This window comes from Phallusia mammillata, chromosome 4, assembly GCF_965637545.1.
Source record: "Phallusia mammillata chromosome 4, kaPhaMamm4.hap1.1, whole genome shotgun sequence".
Classification (NCBI taxonomy): Eukaryota; Metazoa; Chordata; class Ascidiacea; order Phlebobranchia; family Ascidiidae; genus Phallusia; species Phallusia mammillata.
The window spans coordinates 24,451,524-24,468,367 of NC_137255.1; the positions used below are offsets into that span (position 1 = coordinate 24,451,524).

At 36.5% G+C, this 16,844-nt stretch overlaps 3 protein-coding genes across 4 annotated transcripts; all 3 read left to right on the forward strand.

The window, feature by feature from the left end:
- Positions 1-786: 786 nt before the first annotated feature.
- LOC145225368 (monocarboxylate transporter 13-like) lies at positions 787-3,002 on the forward strand. Its single transcript, XM_080092052.1, has 4 exons — positions 787-1,166; positions 1,223-1,366; positions 1,783-2,550; positions 2,622-3,002. Exons 1-4 carry the CDS (start codon positions 953-955, stop codon positions 2,771-2,773), a joined length of 1,278 nt encoding a protein of 425 aa, XP_079948178.1. The 5' UTR covers positions 787-952; the 3' UTR covers positions 2,774-3,002.
- A 1,826-nt stretch (positions 3,003-4,828) lies between these two features.
- LOC145223830 (uncharacterized) lies at positions 4,829-11,717 on the forward strand. 2 transcript variants are annotated; one of them, XM_080090224.1, is made up of 6 exons: positions 4,829-5,106; positions 5,420-5,592; positions 5,958-6,062; positions 6,126-6,231; positions 10,742-10,869; positions 11,218-11,717. In XM_080090224.1, the coding sequence occupies exons 2-6, from the start codon at positions 5,473-5,475 to the stop codon at positions 11,359-11,361; spliced, it is 603 nt and encodes a 200-aa protein (XP_079946350.1). In that variant the 5' UTR covers positions 4,829-5,106; positions 5,420-5,472; the 3' UTR covers positions 11,362-11,717. The 2 variants fall into 2 exon arrangements, with proteins under 2 accessions (XP_079946350.1, XP_079946351.1); XM_080090225.1 differs by lacking the exon at positions 4,829-5,106 and having other exon boundaries at positions 5,502-5,575.
- LOC145223829 (uncharacterized) lies at positions 11,702-16,467 on the forward strand. The gene is made up of 4 exons (XM_080090223.1): positions 11,702-11,931; positions 12,822-12,971; positions 13,678-15,624; positions 15,988-16,467. The coding sequence occupies exons 1-4, from the start codon at positions 11,773-11,775 to the stop codon at positions 16,084-16,086; spliced, it is 2,355 nt and encodes a 784-aa protein (XP_079946349.1). The 5' UTR covers positions 11,702-11,772; the 3' UTR covers positions 16,087-16,467.
- Positions 16,468-16,844: the final 377 nt, after the last annotated feature.

Genomic DNA, 16,844 nt, shown 5'->3' on the forward strand with positions numbered 1-16,844 from the left:
GAAAAAGAAGGTCCCGGCCCACCGGTTGGGAATCGCTGGTGAAATTTATGTTTTGAATTGGCATTTAGTGAAATTTTGAAAACACTTGGTTTGTTTAAGTTTCTTGGTACTGTGCATTTTGAAGGTCAGTGTTTTGTCTTTTAGTATGCTTGTTGTTTGGCGGTCATCTTGATACTTGCGCATTGCTGTCGTGGGCATAGCCATCCTGAATGTGCTTTGCTGCTATATCACGAACGATTGCCTGTTAAGGGCACACTCTTGACTACTACAAGTGTTTCTGCACGTTCTATGGCGTTATAATGGCATTTGTTACACGTATTTGACTTGGCCACAGCTTTCTAACACGTATTTGATCTGGTCACCTTTGTAACTAAGCCATTTACTTCTTTGAACCAATTTGCTAAAGTTCAAAAAGCGACAGTTGTGTGTGTGTGCGTGAAGACGTTTACAATCGAAGACTTTGCTGTTCGGCCTTCGTATTTTGAAAGCATTTTTCAAAGGATCTGTACGCTCCCATTTTCCAATGGTAAACCTGCTTTTGTTGTTCTGGTGGACGAATGGACGTATTAAATCCTCGGAGCAGAAACTATTGAATAAACTATTCTAGACATGACTAGAGTCTTCAAAGGGTGCCCAGAAATTGACTTGCACCAGCATATTTTTTTCTCTTGAGGGCCCTGGGTAAAGAACAGCGGTTTGCTTAGTCCACATTTGGAAACTTGACTTTATTGAAACGCTTATAGCCTTAGGACTGTGTTGCAATGTTAAACGATTTCAGTTACAATGTTTACCCGTTGCAGGGATGTCCTGTTTGAAAGTAAGTTGTTTATTTGTGCAAAGATGATTCTGCTTTTTTACAAACTGATCTTTGTACTAAATATGTGAGCTTTAGCGTCTATTAGGTAATGAAAGTAAAGAATAACGTGATTTATCGTGGTTTTGGCTGAACAAAATGCCAACTAAGATACATGAGCATCGTGTACACCCGCCCGATGGGGGTTGGGGTTGGTTAATTGTGCTGGGTTTGTTCATCAATATTTCTCTCACGTTTGGATCACTGATTGTGTATCCGTTGTTTTACTTCCCCTTGATGCGAGAATTCAACGTCGGACTGGGCGAAGTAACATGGCTGTCAGGGTGTACTGAGATTGGAAGGGTGATTGGATGTAAGTATTGCAAAATCGTATTTAATGTATCAGTATTAACGCGGGTCTCTTTACAGACTCAACGGCCGCCACTATGATATCGAAGCTAGGATTTCGAGTAACAGGCTTATTGATTTCCGTTCTAAGCGGTGTTTCACTCTCGGTTGCATCATTTTCAACCAATGTAGCCATGGTTTACATTCTTGCTGGACTCATCCCAGGTCAGTAAAACCAAATTCTATGCATGTACGAAATTATATACTTTTGTCCACAGTTTGTTAGCATATAGTTCACATCGTATTTCCGTAATCTTTTGCTTATATTTGCACAGAGGCAAAATTATCAGGTCAAATTGACGTAACGTTTGACTTGTAGCGTACATCCGTTAGCTTGCTTACAGCGTAATGGGTCAAGGGTCACAATCACCTTGCGGAAACTCAAACACCCCAGTACCCCGCTCTGTTACAGTGCTGTATGACTGCCAACAAACCTAAAGCCCTTAACAAATACTTGCTAATCAAACCAACTAGAAGTTTTTACACGGAAGCATGGTCAATTATATTTTAACCAATGAGTAGTGGCTTAATTTTAACCATGTAATTGTAAAAAGTTTGTTCAACGCTTTTGTATGTTTTAGGAATAGCTGTTGCTTATTCCAGCACCATGCATTCCGTCTTAATTTCACGGTACTTCGTCAAAAGGAGGCTGCTAGCGCTTGGAATAAGCACAGCCGGTTCCCCTGTGGGGACTCTGATCCTTTCCCCCTTGCTTCAGTTTTTCATTGACCACTACGGCTGGCGAGGTGCCATGCTGCTATTTGGTGGCATATCTTTGAATTCCGCAGTGGCTGCTGCACTTTACAGGCCAATATCATTACACAGTGACCCCTATCCAGCAGATGATAAAGAATCCAACAGCAAATGCGTTTCGCTATGGCAATCGGTCAAACAGGTTTTAGTCATACCCTGGTTTTGGTTGTCCATTTTGATATGGTTCGCCATTCTTTCAGGCTATGTGCTCTACATGCGATTTCTGGTCCCCTACTCGCAAAAACTTGGTGTAGATCCGATTAGAGGATCGCTTTTGCTGTCGGCATACAGCATTGTTAGTTTGTTTTCAAGAGTTGCTTTCGGGGCTTTGGGCGGCATAAAAAGTGTAAACATTGTATGGGTGCTAATCGTCACGGAAAGCCTGGTGGCTCTCACAACAGCATCGATTTGGTTTGCGGACAGCTTTCTTGGCTTGATGCTCAATTGCGTGGCTCATAGTTTGGTTTCGGGCGGCATGCACAGCATGTATGTTCTTATATTGACTATGGCTGTCGGCGATGAAAACCTGGCTTGGGGATTTACACTTAAAGGACTGACATACGGGACTTTTGGTTCCTTAGTTACTCCTTGCGTTGGTAAGACTTGAAAAATGCTTTTTTTCACAAAACTGTTACCATAAAAACTATGTACATTTGTCATTCTATAGGCATGCTGGTTGACGCAGTTGGGGAAATTAGGCTTGCATTTGTTGTTTCAGCATCACTGACAATTTTCGCAGTGCTTCTTCACATTCCATTTCTCAAAACAAGACAACAAAGCGATGATTCTGAAATGACAAGACTAATTGGAAAAGGATAAATCTTGTGATTGGTTGAAAGTTTTGTCCCTTGTGTTTTACAATGGTGATAAAACCTCATATGACGTCACAATGGTTGTTCTAATTTGAATGCAACAATCAGTCTTCAGCAAAATGTATTCGATAGTCGATACAAAGCTGCTGTTGTGTGACTGATGACAATATGTCTTCCTTTAACTCTACTTTATTGATTCTGTTTTCCTGGTGTGAATTGATACTTATATGTATGCTATGCTATTAATCAGAAATACAACTAAAGAAATCAATGTTCTACATCACGCTTCAGGGGTTGGAAGTCAAGTAAACTATAATCATACGTTCATGGGTAGCAGCTATTTGCAGAATGCAGACTTCTAGTATGTAGCATCGAGTCCTATTATAATGCAATGGTGTATGCATTGTTGCGCTGCATTTGCAAGGCATTTCGTAGAACGTTAATTAAGCCAGTCGTTGAAAAAAAAACATTTCATAATCTACCACAGCGTTACCACATCGGTGTGGGCAAAATTCGTGGCAGTTTCAACAACTGTCTTTGGCGACACTATAGTTCCGTTACAATGTTTTATATAGCACGTCGTTACACTAACCCACCACAGTGCCATTTTTGATAAAATATCATCACTGTCGCAAAGATAAAAAGCGTTGTTTTGTTTCTAAATAAATTGCAAAACAGAAAGTTTTGAAAGGTATGTTCCTTTCAAAAGAATATGTTGTAAATTTTCGAAACGTGTGGTCGCATGAATATACGCGTCAGGGTGCATCGTGCAGCAAAATCAGCATATAAACCTCCTATAGTTCCCCATCAAAAGGTTAAGCTACTTGGAGTTGAAATTCCGGACATGTCCGGGAAATTCCGGACGTCTGGTAACCCTAATCTACCGTCGTTTACGTGAAAAACTCTTTTGTGTAGGGATCACCAAACTACGGCCCGCGGGCCTGATCCTGCCATCGAAGTCATTTCATAGACGGCCCACGACCACATTTTTCGGTTTGCCAAATTGCATTGATAACTTTGTAACATACAAAAATTTATCCCCTACTGAAAACAGTGGTTCTTAAATGCTGGTCCATGGACCACTAGTGGTCCACGATGACTTTTTGGGTGGTCACAGAACGTTAATTATTATTGGTAACAAACTGAAAATAGTGGCACACAATTCATTGAATATTTAGCTCAAAAAAACTTTGTCTAAAAAGCTAAGTTATTGGTCATTTATTGTTATGTCAATTGTGCGATATCTCTATTTGAAATTCTTTATTGAAGGAATACATTTCAATGCTGTCGATGCTTTCTTTATCCTTACTTAACAATGGACTGGGCCACGATATTCCTGTAATTAAACTGGTGGTGCATGGTCTGAAATGAGTTGAAAACCACTGCCTTAAAAGTTTTCCTGTCATGAGATATACAGTTAGTATTACATATAGTTTAATAGGATTACAACACCCAGGATTGATCCAAAGCCAGTTTTTTCGTCACAGACAAACACTACAAGTGTTAATTGTGCGCAAACATTTCCATTATTTTGTTACTTGTGACGTAATATCGCATTTGCTCGTGAGATGAGAATAACCATATAATTTAACATTCGCATCAGCAGATTTAAAATGGGATTTTAGAAAGATCATATCTGGGCGCCCCTATAAAATCGGACAAAAGTATGGACAAAGTCTATATAAAACACAAGTTGTCCAACTCATTGTTACGCAATAAAGCCATTTTGTGTCCAAAATGATACAGCGGGTATAGGAAAATAACACATAGCTTAAATTGTCTGATTTTTGCAAACTGGAGTGCTTAAACGCGAATTTGATTCGCCAAATTAAATAAAAACTATGGGTTCTAACATTTCAGCGTAATATTACAATAATGTGCCTTTTTCATGTAAATTTAGGCGCTTATTTTTCATGCAAACTTTATATCACGCTCAAATGTTGCAACCCAAAAGTTTTATTTGATTTGGTCAGTCAAATTCGCGTTAAAGCCCACCAGTTTGTGAAAATAAGACAATTTTTGTGTTTTCCCCTACAAAATGGCGTCCATGAGGCTCTATCGCGTAACAATGGGTTGGACTACTTGTGTTTTATTTATACTTTGAGTATGGAAAGACGGCGCTAGGGCATGTAAACTATGTGCCCCCCGCGTATTAATATTAAACTTATCCGGCCCGCAGTAAAAAAAGTTTGGTGGCCCCTGCTCTTGAGCAACGAATATATATTTGAGAAGAGTAAAATTCCGTACGTCACATTGATACGCATGACTGGTCGCTGCACAACATTTTCACATGTGTATGAATTGTAGCAAATCCGAAGATTTGCGGATTGTTGTTTTGATGTACGGTGATTTTTTGTCATTTATTGTGGATAGTGTTTTAAAAATCACTTAATGTGTTTTTAATTAACGCTGAGTTAATTTATGTCAAAAAGTTAATATGATGCTGTGTAATGTGTGTATTGTGGACAATTTGTGTCGTTGTATTAACGTTTTTGTTTTATAGCTGTATTGCAGCGTTTTTATACATTGCCTAAAACATAATAAACATTTTGCAATGTATACAGTATATTTTGTTAGTGCAACAAAGTTCTGTAAAGGTTTTACATTATAATTTAACTGAGATTACTGATACAATTCACAACACTATTTTCAGATTGTGTTCATCCTTTCATTGAAACTTGGATATATTTTATCATTCTTTTTACAATGGGGGCTTACAATGCACATTTTACTGTTGAAAGCCACAAACAAATCAAAAACTTGAAACCAAGCAATCCACAATGGATTTTTAAACATGCAGAAGCTTGTGGTATGCCATTTGCAGAGGTAGAATGTAGAATTCATCATGTTAGCATTTACAAGTATTATTATTTTTCAAGGCATTTATGTTGTGTCATGCATTCTCGAAACTACCAGTCTGCAGAGTATGGCAGCTAAACAAACAATTTTCTGTTTTTAATTTTTTGGGAGGCAGCAAAGACATTTATTTGTCCTGCCTTGACCTCTAAATTGGTCTTGCACGCGTGACATGTTGGTTCTGCACAATTGAGATCTTGTCGGGAACTGCCATTTTCTGCAGACTGGCCAAAGTATAGCAATGTTTAAAAAAATCTACATAAAAGTTTATATTCAGGTTTTGAAATATATCTTGTTATTGACATCAGCATAAAAATTGACAAAAATGTTTTAAGGTTGTTCGTTGTTGGAGAAGATTTGTTTTGCTTGGAGCCAACAGTAAAGGGATGTTAACGCAACAAAGCAAAATTTGGCAGTCTGAAGACAAATTTGTGCAACAAGTGAGTAAATAATTTTCAACAGTCTATCACCAGTTGCTCCTAAAACCACTGTTTTGTTTTAAGGTTTTAAGACAACTGCCATGGAACAAAAAGCACCAGTTGTCCTTTCAAAGCTACTTAAAAGTTTGTGCCTGGTTTAAGGGCACTGAACCACTAATAAAACTTAAAGGTGATGTTTTGTTTAACTACTATTGTTTTAGCTATGCAGTTTAGCAAAGTGGTAATTATGGGTCCCCTTCCCTGTGTCCCATACACATATTGTTTTAGTCTATATTTTTTTTTCTTTCTAACGCGGATTTGTTTCCACATTTTGGTCAAGAAAGAATGGTTCAAACTTTTTCAAATTTACACACAATATAGACATTGGTCTAAAGATGGTCCATGTGAATTTTGACCCCGTTTGATCCCTCGGTTTACCCACAGCCCCCCAAAACGTGAACTTTTTAAAATGGCTACACTTGCTAAAGTACTTCATTTAGGAGTTATATAGTCAAGTGGGGTAAAAAAAAACATTTTTTTGAAACTTTGTTGCCAAACTTTTATTTTAAGCAACAAAAGGTCAGTTCTTCTTCCCAACAAAGCTGATAGGACTACTTTTATAGTTATGTGACAAGTTTTTGATTTTACTAAAAGACAAAAAAATATTTGACAAAAACTGTTGTTCTTTTTTAACCCGAAAAAGGTACAAAAAAAAAACAATGTCGGGGTAAAAAAAAACAAGTGGACATTAGGACCATTTAAAAAAAATCAAATAGCAGTTGGAACTTCAATTCAATTACATGAACTTAATCAACCATCTTAAAGTCAAACATAAGACAGAAATTTCATTAACAACTCTGTTACAATAAATAAGCCAAAAAAACACGAGCCACATAAAATTCTTTGTTTTCGAAATTTTACAAACCAAACTTACAGCAGTTAGTAAACTGTTTGTAAATTAATAAAACACTTTCTAATTGGTGCTAAGACTTTCCATGGCTTTGTACCTTTATTGCACTGCATTTATTGCCTTTGATTTGTTGTTTTTTGTCATTTACCAGTCTTTTGTTGGTATGCAACTAGGTTTAAATAGAGCTCACCCACTTGCTGACCGGTCATGTAACCTAAAACCTTATTGAAATAAAGTTTAATTTTCTACCCCAAACTGCTTGAATTACCACATACTGATTTGATAACCTCTTTTTCTTACTTTGTAGCATTTTTCTTTAGGCCTGGATCCCAATTTGTACTTTTAGCCATGCAGGTATACTTTTTGGTAAAAATTTCTCCAAAACTGGGCCCCCAAAGCAATTTTATACAACTTTGGTTTAAGTACATGTTTTATAGGCTTTCTTTATTATTTTATAAACTTCCAGGTGACAAATAAAAATGTTTGGGCAAAAAAAATTTTTGGGGTGCAAAAAATACATAGTTTTTTATTACCCCATTCCTATAGAACCGTTTGGGGTAAAAACGAACAACAAGATATCTGAAAAAATTTAGAAGCTAGCCAAGTGGAGTCTTTTTTGTTTTATAGGTCATAGTTATGACACAACACAGAACAAAGGTCATTGACACCAAACTTGTAATAAAAAATCTGCAGGAAAGTTTCTGAAGGTTGTTGAAGACTTTTTAACATACGAATTTTACTACTGTTGTTTCAACCTGCAGAACATTGCCTACAAACAAAATCTGAGAATGGTTTGTGGCTTATTTTATAGGTAGAGAATAAATACATCCTATGAAAAAGAAACCATTTAAAAAAAAATTTTGGTTTAGCTGTGAGGATATTGTTTTTTTTACCCCAACTTCAGCAAAATTTTTTTTACCCCATTTGACTATATGCTTTGTTGTTTGGTGCAATATAAGGTATTTCAAATAATTTTTTACCTTAAAAAAAGATTTACCCGTTTCCACCCCTTAAACCCCAAAATATTCGTTTCTGTCTAACACTGGTTTGTTAAATGCATTTGGTCAAAAAAGAGTGCTTTAAATGTATTCAAATTTGCACAGATGTTAGTTATTGTTCCGTTAAATTTTTAAAACCATTGTACTGACTGAAGTACGGCGTCTTGGAGTTTCATGCTTTGTTGTTTGGTGCAATGTAAGGTTTTTTAAAGATTTTTGTATCTTTTTTTCGGATTCACCCATTTTTCACCCTTTAAACCCCGAAATAATCGGTTTTAGATTCAAGGCAGAAATACAAGCCCTATGGTGCAGAAATATTAAAAAAATAACAATTATTTAAGCAGGGTATTCGTTTAGTATTTAAAATTTTGCCAGTTACCTTTACAACCCATAATATGTGTACGCTATCGGTCAGATATAAGTCCCAAGGGAAGAATTCACTGGTTTACGATTAAGGCCGCAGAGCGGGAGTGCTCAGCTTGACGTCCGGACAGACGTTTTACGAGACAGTCGTTTGGGTGATTAGAAATCAGCTGTTTTTTGTGCAGCAATGCTGTGTCGTTTTATTGAGTTATCACGCGCATTTTCAGTTTTGGCGAAGTTTTTACACCTAAGACGTAATTTAAACTCGATAAACGTACTTCGGTTTCGTTTATGTCAGGCAAAACGTCGTTGATCAACATAAACATGAAAAAATAAACTTAACTTTTTCAAACGCCGCGATAAATGGTCTTTAAATTCTCGTTGTCAGCTTGGCCGTCGCATAACCACCGGTCACTAAAGGTCAACTTGTAGGCATTACAACACAGTTCAGAATTTTTCGTCATAACTAGGGCAATTATTTTTTGACCTGAAAAACGAAAAATTTTGACCTACAAATTGAAAATTTTGACAAATTTTGACCTTAAAAAACTTTTTTTTGACAAAATTTTGACCTATGAAGAATTCAAGTAGTTAAATTACGCATTATCGTTCAAAAAGTTAAAATATGGCTAGGCTAATCTAACTAGAGCGAAAGAATGTGCAAAAGTCTAACAGAAGGGCAAAAATCTGAACATAGACCTAACCTATTCTGAAAAGGGAATGAGCTAATTAAAAATCACTGCCAAAAAACTGCAGCTAAGACACAACGAAAATTATTCAATACATTTGTATAAACGAAAGATACATGAAGTATCTAAAGCAAAACCGAAGCAAGAGCTGCAGCTGCCGTAAAATGACTTGGGACCTACCAAAATTTTGCACGTTTTGAGGTGTGTTGAGCATCACGCCATATCAACCTAATTGTTTTACTCACTTGATGGTTTATGATTCGCAATAATTGGGGCAATGAGCCAATTACAACAGTATAAAGTAAGCTACAAGGTGTAAAATGAATATTTCACTGGTAGTGCAACCTCTACAACACCACGACAATGCTGACCTATTTTTGACCTATTCTAAAAATTTTGACAAAATTTTGACTTTTTTTGACAAATCAAAAAATATTTGCCCTAGTCATAACGTATCTTCTTTATTTTTGACAAATCAATTCAAGAATTAGTACTTAAGTGATGTATAAATTAGGCTAAACGGTATTGTTAAACACTAAGGACTGCATGCTGTTAAAAACAGTGTCAAAAGGTCATTAAACGGTCGTTTTTGCGAAACAAAGTTAAGTGAAAAACAAGTTGTTATGTATACCTTTGTAGCAAACGACTTTTTTATATAGTGTCTAATATAACAGTTAAGGCTTTCTTGGAAAATATATGTTTAAAACTGAACTTGAACGACAATATCAAGGTCAAAGCAAGAGATTAAATTGAAAGTATTTTCCCCGTCCTTTTTTCACCGATTTTTTGTAATTATATGACAATAATGATGCAAAAAGAATACGGACAAAAACCTTTAAAGTTAAGTTAATGCTTTGTGAAAAATTTGTCCTTAAGAATCTAAAAATAACCACAACATAGGTTTACCGTAAATCTGCATAAACACGATTGTGGGGACCCATTCGTTTTTGCTTGCATAAACAATCATACATGTAGATACAATTGTGTATAGTGTAGTAAATTGGTAAATATCGTATAGAATATATAAAATTTAAGTATATCAGAAAGCCACTTTTCTAGTTTTCAGTTTTGGAAAATTGTGTTTAAAAACTGACCTTGAACGACAATATCAAGGTCAAAGCATGAGATTAAATTGACTGTTCTTATTTACTGTTTTTTTGTAATTATATGACAATAATGATGCAAAAAGAATACGGACAAAACTTTTAAAGTTTGGTTGAGGCTAAAGTTGGTTAAGTTTTTCCTTAAGAATCTAAAAATAACCAGGATGTTTGTTTACCATAAATCCGCACAATCGTGTGTGTGGGGACCCATTCGTTTTTGCTTGCAAAAACAATCATATGTGTAGATCAAATGATGTGTATAGTAAATTGGTAAATATCTAACAATGATTGTGCCCTATTTTTACTGTTACCAAATCGCATATGCATATGTGTGGGGACCCATTAGATTATGCTTGCAGAAACAATTATGTTATAAAGTGCCAGGACCCAATGCCAAATATATATCCATTATAAATATAGTAAATGGTATATGTGATACATCGTTAAATATGATGTAGTATATATATAAACGGCAATATATAGGAAAACCACTATTCTAGTTTTTTTAGGTTTTAATCATACAGTACATAATGTATAATTATAAAACCCAGTTATTATCATGTTGGTAATTCGTAAGTGTAATATAACACCTTGTTCAAGTTAAGTGTAAATCGAAGTTCATGATAACTATATTCAGTCATTTATGAAATGTTGAACAATGGCAAGCCTATCACCAGCGACATTTTGCAAAAAATTTTGAAACACGTTTACCCTGATGATGAGCAAGAAAATCTAGAGAAAATGGCTGACAACTTTGTAAAGCAGGTGTGTTTTTGTATTGTTTTACTACCCTGTTTTTTTATCTTTAACATTATCCTTAGCTAATCAGTTTCTGAAAGCGGTGTTTCTCAATGGTTAAAAGTTTCAACACACTAATGGGCTATATTTTTCTTTACCTTACACTCAGAAGGAGTATAAGGGTGATGCACACTGCAATTTTGTTTTTCACTCTGTAAAAGCCATTGTTTTGCAGTTAACTTTGAAATATTTTACTGCATATTGGGGTGTTGTGGTTGAAAAAAAAAACGATGCTTGGAAATAAGAAAACTGTTTATTGTATGTATATATCTGTGTAGTTTTATTGTCATTCAAACCTGTTGCGTCTTTTTGTAGGCTGACGTGAACAAACTTGGTTATGTGGATGAAGAGCAGTTCATTGATTTTACTAAAAAAATACCTTTCGAAGAATTTGCTGCTGTATTGTCTTTTGATATAATTCCTATCCAAATGCAGAACCTGAACTTAGAAGACGACTAACAATTTTCATGAAGCTTTGTCAATTGTTGTAGCATTAACTGTTTCTTTTTTGCCTGGCAATTGAAGCATAGGCAAACTTTGTACTTTTAAACTATCTTGTGACACTGTGAATTTGTAGTACATTTTCTTATACTTGCTGAGAAAAAAATCTATTTTGTAATTTGCTCTTTTATATCTTTGCCATTATGGTCCCTAGTAACATTTGACTTTTGCTCTATGCAGTTGAATATGCAACTATTAAAGCGTTTCTTACCATTTTAACTTTTCACATTATAATTTTGTATGTTTGTGTCAAATTTTTATGTTTCATCTATCATATTTTTGCATAAAAATTTTATGATTGGATTTTGTTTTAGGTATCTTTGTTTTTCGAATAATGTCAATAGTAGGGCTGTTGTGTAAAGGAATCCCATGTTTTCTCCGAGACCTAGACGATTACGAAGAAAACCGAAATCAAGACGTGTACTCAAGGACATAACATCAGTAGCAGAATATGAAAGAGTTTATGTTTCACGGCAACGGACTCTTATGCAAAAAGCTTTCGAGCTTGAAGAAGCCACTGGAGCTTTGGTATGACGCTTAAACTTTATTTTTATTCGTCTTTTTTTGTTCAAGTGCTGAAGTAACTTGTTTTTAGACCGCATGCTAGTATGTTTGATAATTAGTGTGAATAATGTCCTTAATTGTAAGGGTAACAACTAGCAACCACTTACAATTGAATAAGAAAGGTACATTTACGTATATTGCAGTCTGCCAAAAGGTTTTTATTTTGCTTTAGCTTTTGCTCTCTAATTTATATACCTGTAAGTCTTCCAGATCGGTTTAGTTTTCGCACTAGTGATTTTTAGTTGGAAAGTTCGAGTCAAAAAAGCAGAATTACAATCTTTAAAGCAGTGTTTCATACCGCAACGGAATGAAATAGCGTTATTCGTTCTGAGCATTATTTATTTCGTTATTTCGTTCTGGACCGATATTTTTATTTCGTTCCGGTCTGACCAAAATAAATTTATAGAGGTATTTTTCGGTATTTCGGTCTTAACAAACGAACATTTCTTTGTGGTCTTCGCAACTTTTAAGCGAAAAAAGGAAGAAAGTTGCAACACACAATAATTATTGTCGGTATTTGTTTTGTCACATTACATTTGTCAATGGTCAAACGGATGTAAATTGTAGGAGCTTTATTTTTGATTATAGCCTAACGGCGCGAAATTTTTGAGCAATTGTATCATGTCAAATGTCCAGAACGAAATACCGGAATAAAATTTAACGGTATTTCATTCCGTTCCGGTATTTTGAATATTTTTTATTTCGGTATTTCGTTCCGGTTATTTGAGCCAAAAAATATTTATTTCGTTCCGGTATAACGTTCCGGTATGAAACACTGCTTTAAAGTTTAACGGTTTTTAAAGAACCTGTGTTGTTTTGTAACCATCACTTAATATATTTGTGCTCAACTATAGATTACAGTAACTGTTCGATCATCATCATCTGGGGATGTAGCTTACTTTGCCAGCAATGATGAGCTTATACAGAAGCTGAAAAATGGCGACCTTATTAAAAATGATTCACATCGCTTCACACAACAATACTTCTGTTCGGCCTCAACGTTTGTAAGTCCACTTTTAAACTTGCCTATTGGTTTTGAGTAGTGATGGGACGCGTACCCGGTACTCGGTATCGATGGTATCGAACAATTTCAGTGGAATCGATACTCATACTCGGTATCAAAATATTTTGTCTCAGTTTTCGATACCAGCGTGCGAGTACCGAAGGTCGATTTACACCATAGGAATACGGGCAACTTTATGCCAATATTTGCTTCGGACAGCACAAAATTGGAAAAAAGTTCCTCCAGTTTACGTATATTTTTTTCGCTATCACGTGGGGATTACATTTTTCTGCATGTGTGTGTGCACACTTGTACCCTGGCTATTGCAGATAAATTAACCAGTGATATACAACTAAGTACAACACTACACTTAAGTACTCGGTATCGAAGGTATATACATGTGGTACTCATACTCGGTATCGGTACTCGCTTCAAAACCTGGTGTCGTCCCATCACTAGAGCCTTTGCATTTTTGTATTCTATTATAAATGGTACTTACATACCATTCTGGTAAATCGTTGTTGCAAACGATAGTCATTTGAACAAATTTTGTTTCTGCAAAGTTGTTTCACCCTTACTTACATTACTTTACAACAACAAAAAAGGTTTAGTTTATATTTTTTTGGTGATGGTAATGCATTTAATTTGCATTTTGTTCTTTTTAACCAGCTATGTATACATATGGTCATCATTGTTTTCTCACACAGAATATGTCTGGTTTGCAAAGCCTTCTCCAGCGAACCCAAGACCTAGCTGCAACTTCTAACACCATTAACAGCAACAACAACCAGCCTTCCCCTGTCAGTAATCAAAATAGTGAGCGGCAAAATACGAGGACTCTTCTTAACACTTTGCTGAACACTTCACATCAAACTGGTACACCATTTTCACCACCAACACCGCGTCGAGTGACCCAACCCATCCCTTCTGTCGCTGTAGTGGACCCAGTTCCAAAACTAAATCAGGAATCGCCCAAGTCTTCTGGAAACCAACAAAAAGTGATGAACTCAACTCCAAAGGTGAACAATGCTGGATCTGCATCTAAAAAGGGAAAATCTGGCAATAATAAACCAAGTGCTGCAAAGGTGAAAAGAGTTTCGAAAACTCCACCAACTAAGCCTGTAAAAGGTCCTCCCACAAAAAGGCCAAAACAGTCGCCCAATCAGGAATCAAAAACTGCTTCAAGGCCAAGACCAACTTTTTTATCACCCAAGTCAGCTACAAACCAAAATTCAAACCTAACCAGAAATGGTCCGAGTTCAAGTGGTGTAATTCGGAAAACTCCAGAGCTTTCATTGGACATAAATGTTGAAATAGAAGCAGCAAAGCAACCATTAGCAAACCATCAAAGGGTGGCAAAACCTGCGTCATCTAGCTCTTCAGAAAGTGATGACTCTGAATCAAGTGACTCAAGCTCCTCGGAAGATGGAGATGAGAATGAAACACAATCTTCTGATAGCTCAGACACCGGTACAAGCGAGTCTAATTCATCTTCAGGCACAGAATCTGTTTTAGAGACACCTGCTTCTGAACTAAAACCTTTTGTAGTGAATCCATCACCCAGTATAATGCCAACTCCAAGTCTATTTGCAAAGGTAGAAAAATCTCCGCCAAGAAACTTTGCGAGCACCAACGTTGATAGTAACAATAATCCTTATGACTTTGTGGATGCTCTTGCATCAAAAAGGAAGAACAAACATGCCCAGCTTGTGCACCATTCGGACAAAACTAAACAACCCTGCGTTCCACCAAAAGACAAGCCAGATAGAAGCGATACAACACAGCATAAAAGTCCGGTTGCAATTGCCAAACAAGAAACTCCACCTGATACTGACCTGCAACACCAAGTTTTTAACAGAAGTACAAAGGGCAACCAGCGACGTTCAAAATCCGCGCAACCACCTTCAGTTGACCTAAACCAAAGTCCCATGAGGAATTTGACATTGCAACGTAAGTCAACTACTTGCCGAACACCGCCACATCCAAAGCACTCTGCAGTGCATTACTATAACGCAAGACGGAAAAATAAACTAGAAATGCTAAAACAGCTGTCAGAAGCTCCTAAGAGTTTAAAACCTTTGGGACTGGTCAACAGAAATCCAGCATCTGAGAGAAACGTTTCTCCACCAGAAGTGCATCAGAAGAAAAGGTCTGAAGACAAGATACCTCGTTTAAGTTTATCTAAAGAATGGAGGTATTTTAATTCAACCTTTTCAAATAACACCACAGTGTTGAATAACCGGCCCTTGAAAACTCCTTTGCTTGAAACTCCAACGATTCCGCCGATGCCAGATGAAAATGCCCGCACAAGGAAAAGGTCGTACAGTGCCCCTGCAGATAAGCTTCGTGAACCCCAACAAAGGGGATTGCCGATAAAACGAGAACGACAAACGACTGATGAGTCAAGTTCGTCAAAGACAAGAAAACTCGATTCGCAACGCCTTCTGTTGCGCTGTAGAACCTTTATAGAGCGAACGGTTTCAACCGTAGACTTTTTGAAAGGTGACAAGTACTACCCACTGAAAAAAATAATTGAGAATGACCGTTTTCATCACATAAAACTGGATATAGTAGAACATTTGGGCCCAAGGGGTGACATTATTCGTTTTATGGCCGAATCGTTGAAAACGTCCAAGTTTCTGGATCATTTTGAGGTGAGTAGTGTTTGTGTGTGTAAATCCATTTATTTTCTGCATTAAGTGTACCAGGTGTGTACTGATTAATTTGGCTGTGGCTTAATCGTTTTGGGCTGCACCAAGCTACTTTGGGCATATTTTCTCTCGAAAACAGTGCTTGAAAAAGTCTAATAGTTTGAAGAGAACAGTGTGCACTGTCTGCAGCTTATCATTTACTGACTTTATGCCTTTACATTGAAAAGTTAAAAAATGCATTTTTTATGGTCTATTACCATTGGTATGGGAAATAACAACTATACTTTGTTTGCTTGGAAAGGGTTTACACTTATTGCCCGTATTAATATGCTGTGTAAGTGTAACTATAACTTACCTTTTGTTTAGCATACACACGTTCGAAGGTACCAGCCTAGACCTCCTGTTCACAAAAGAAGACAAAACAATACAAGGCCGTCCGTCCAGCAAGTATCGTGTATGACCTGATGTTCGTAAAATACGTTTTCAATGACGTATTTTATTTCACGTTGCATGTCCCATAAAGTTGTCGTCAAAATTCACACGAATATGTTTAACTATAAGTTATAAGTGAATTGGAACAAAATATAACCTTTGTCCATTTGTGTGGGTTATTTTTTGGTTAACAATGACGTCACAATAACGTGATATTGTAAGTATTGTATCGGTATGTGCAAGTTATACCCGTGCGAATTGTTGCTGGTTACCTTGGATTGCAATTCTGAACACGTCCTTGTTTTAAAATTTGTTCCAACTACATCTACCCTCTTTTTACTTTTTTCTGTGTGATGTGGTGTCGCATTGCTGCTAGCAGATCTCTGCCAACTAAAATAAAAACAGTCTATTCGACTTGCTATTTAACTCATCCTGCATAGACAGAAAAAAGAGTCGCAAAAAATCTTACAAAGCCTACATACGATATCAATGGCTCATCCCAACAGGTATTTTCTGATGCTTGCTTTGTCATTAATCTTAGAGAGTCGAACCGCTTGCTATAACCTAAACAGTAATCTTAGAGAGTCGAACCGCTTGCTATAACCTAAACAGTACAGCAAGAGACTTTCTTTAACGGGCCGGGTTTGAGTTTAAGCAAACGCGGGCTTGGTTTGGGTCTGACTTTTTACCCGGCTTTTAGTGCGTAATTGTCCCAACTTCTGGGAATAATTCGGGTTTTGTTTAAGAAAAATTATGTTTGGACCAAGTTTATGGCTTGAGCTGGGTTGCAA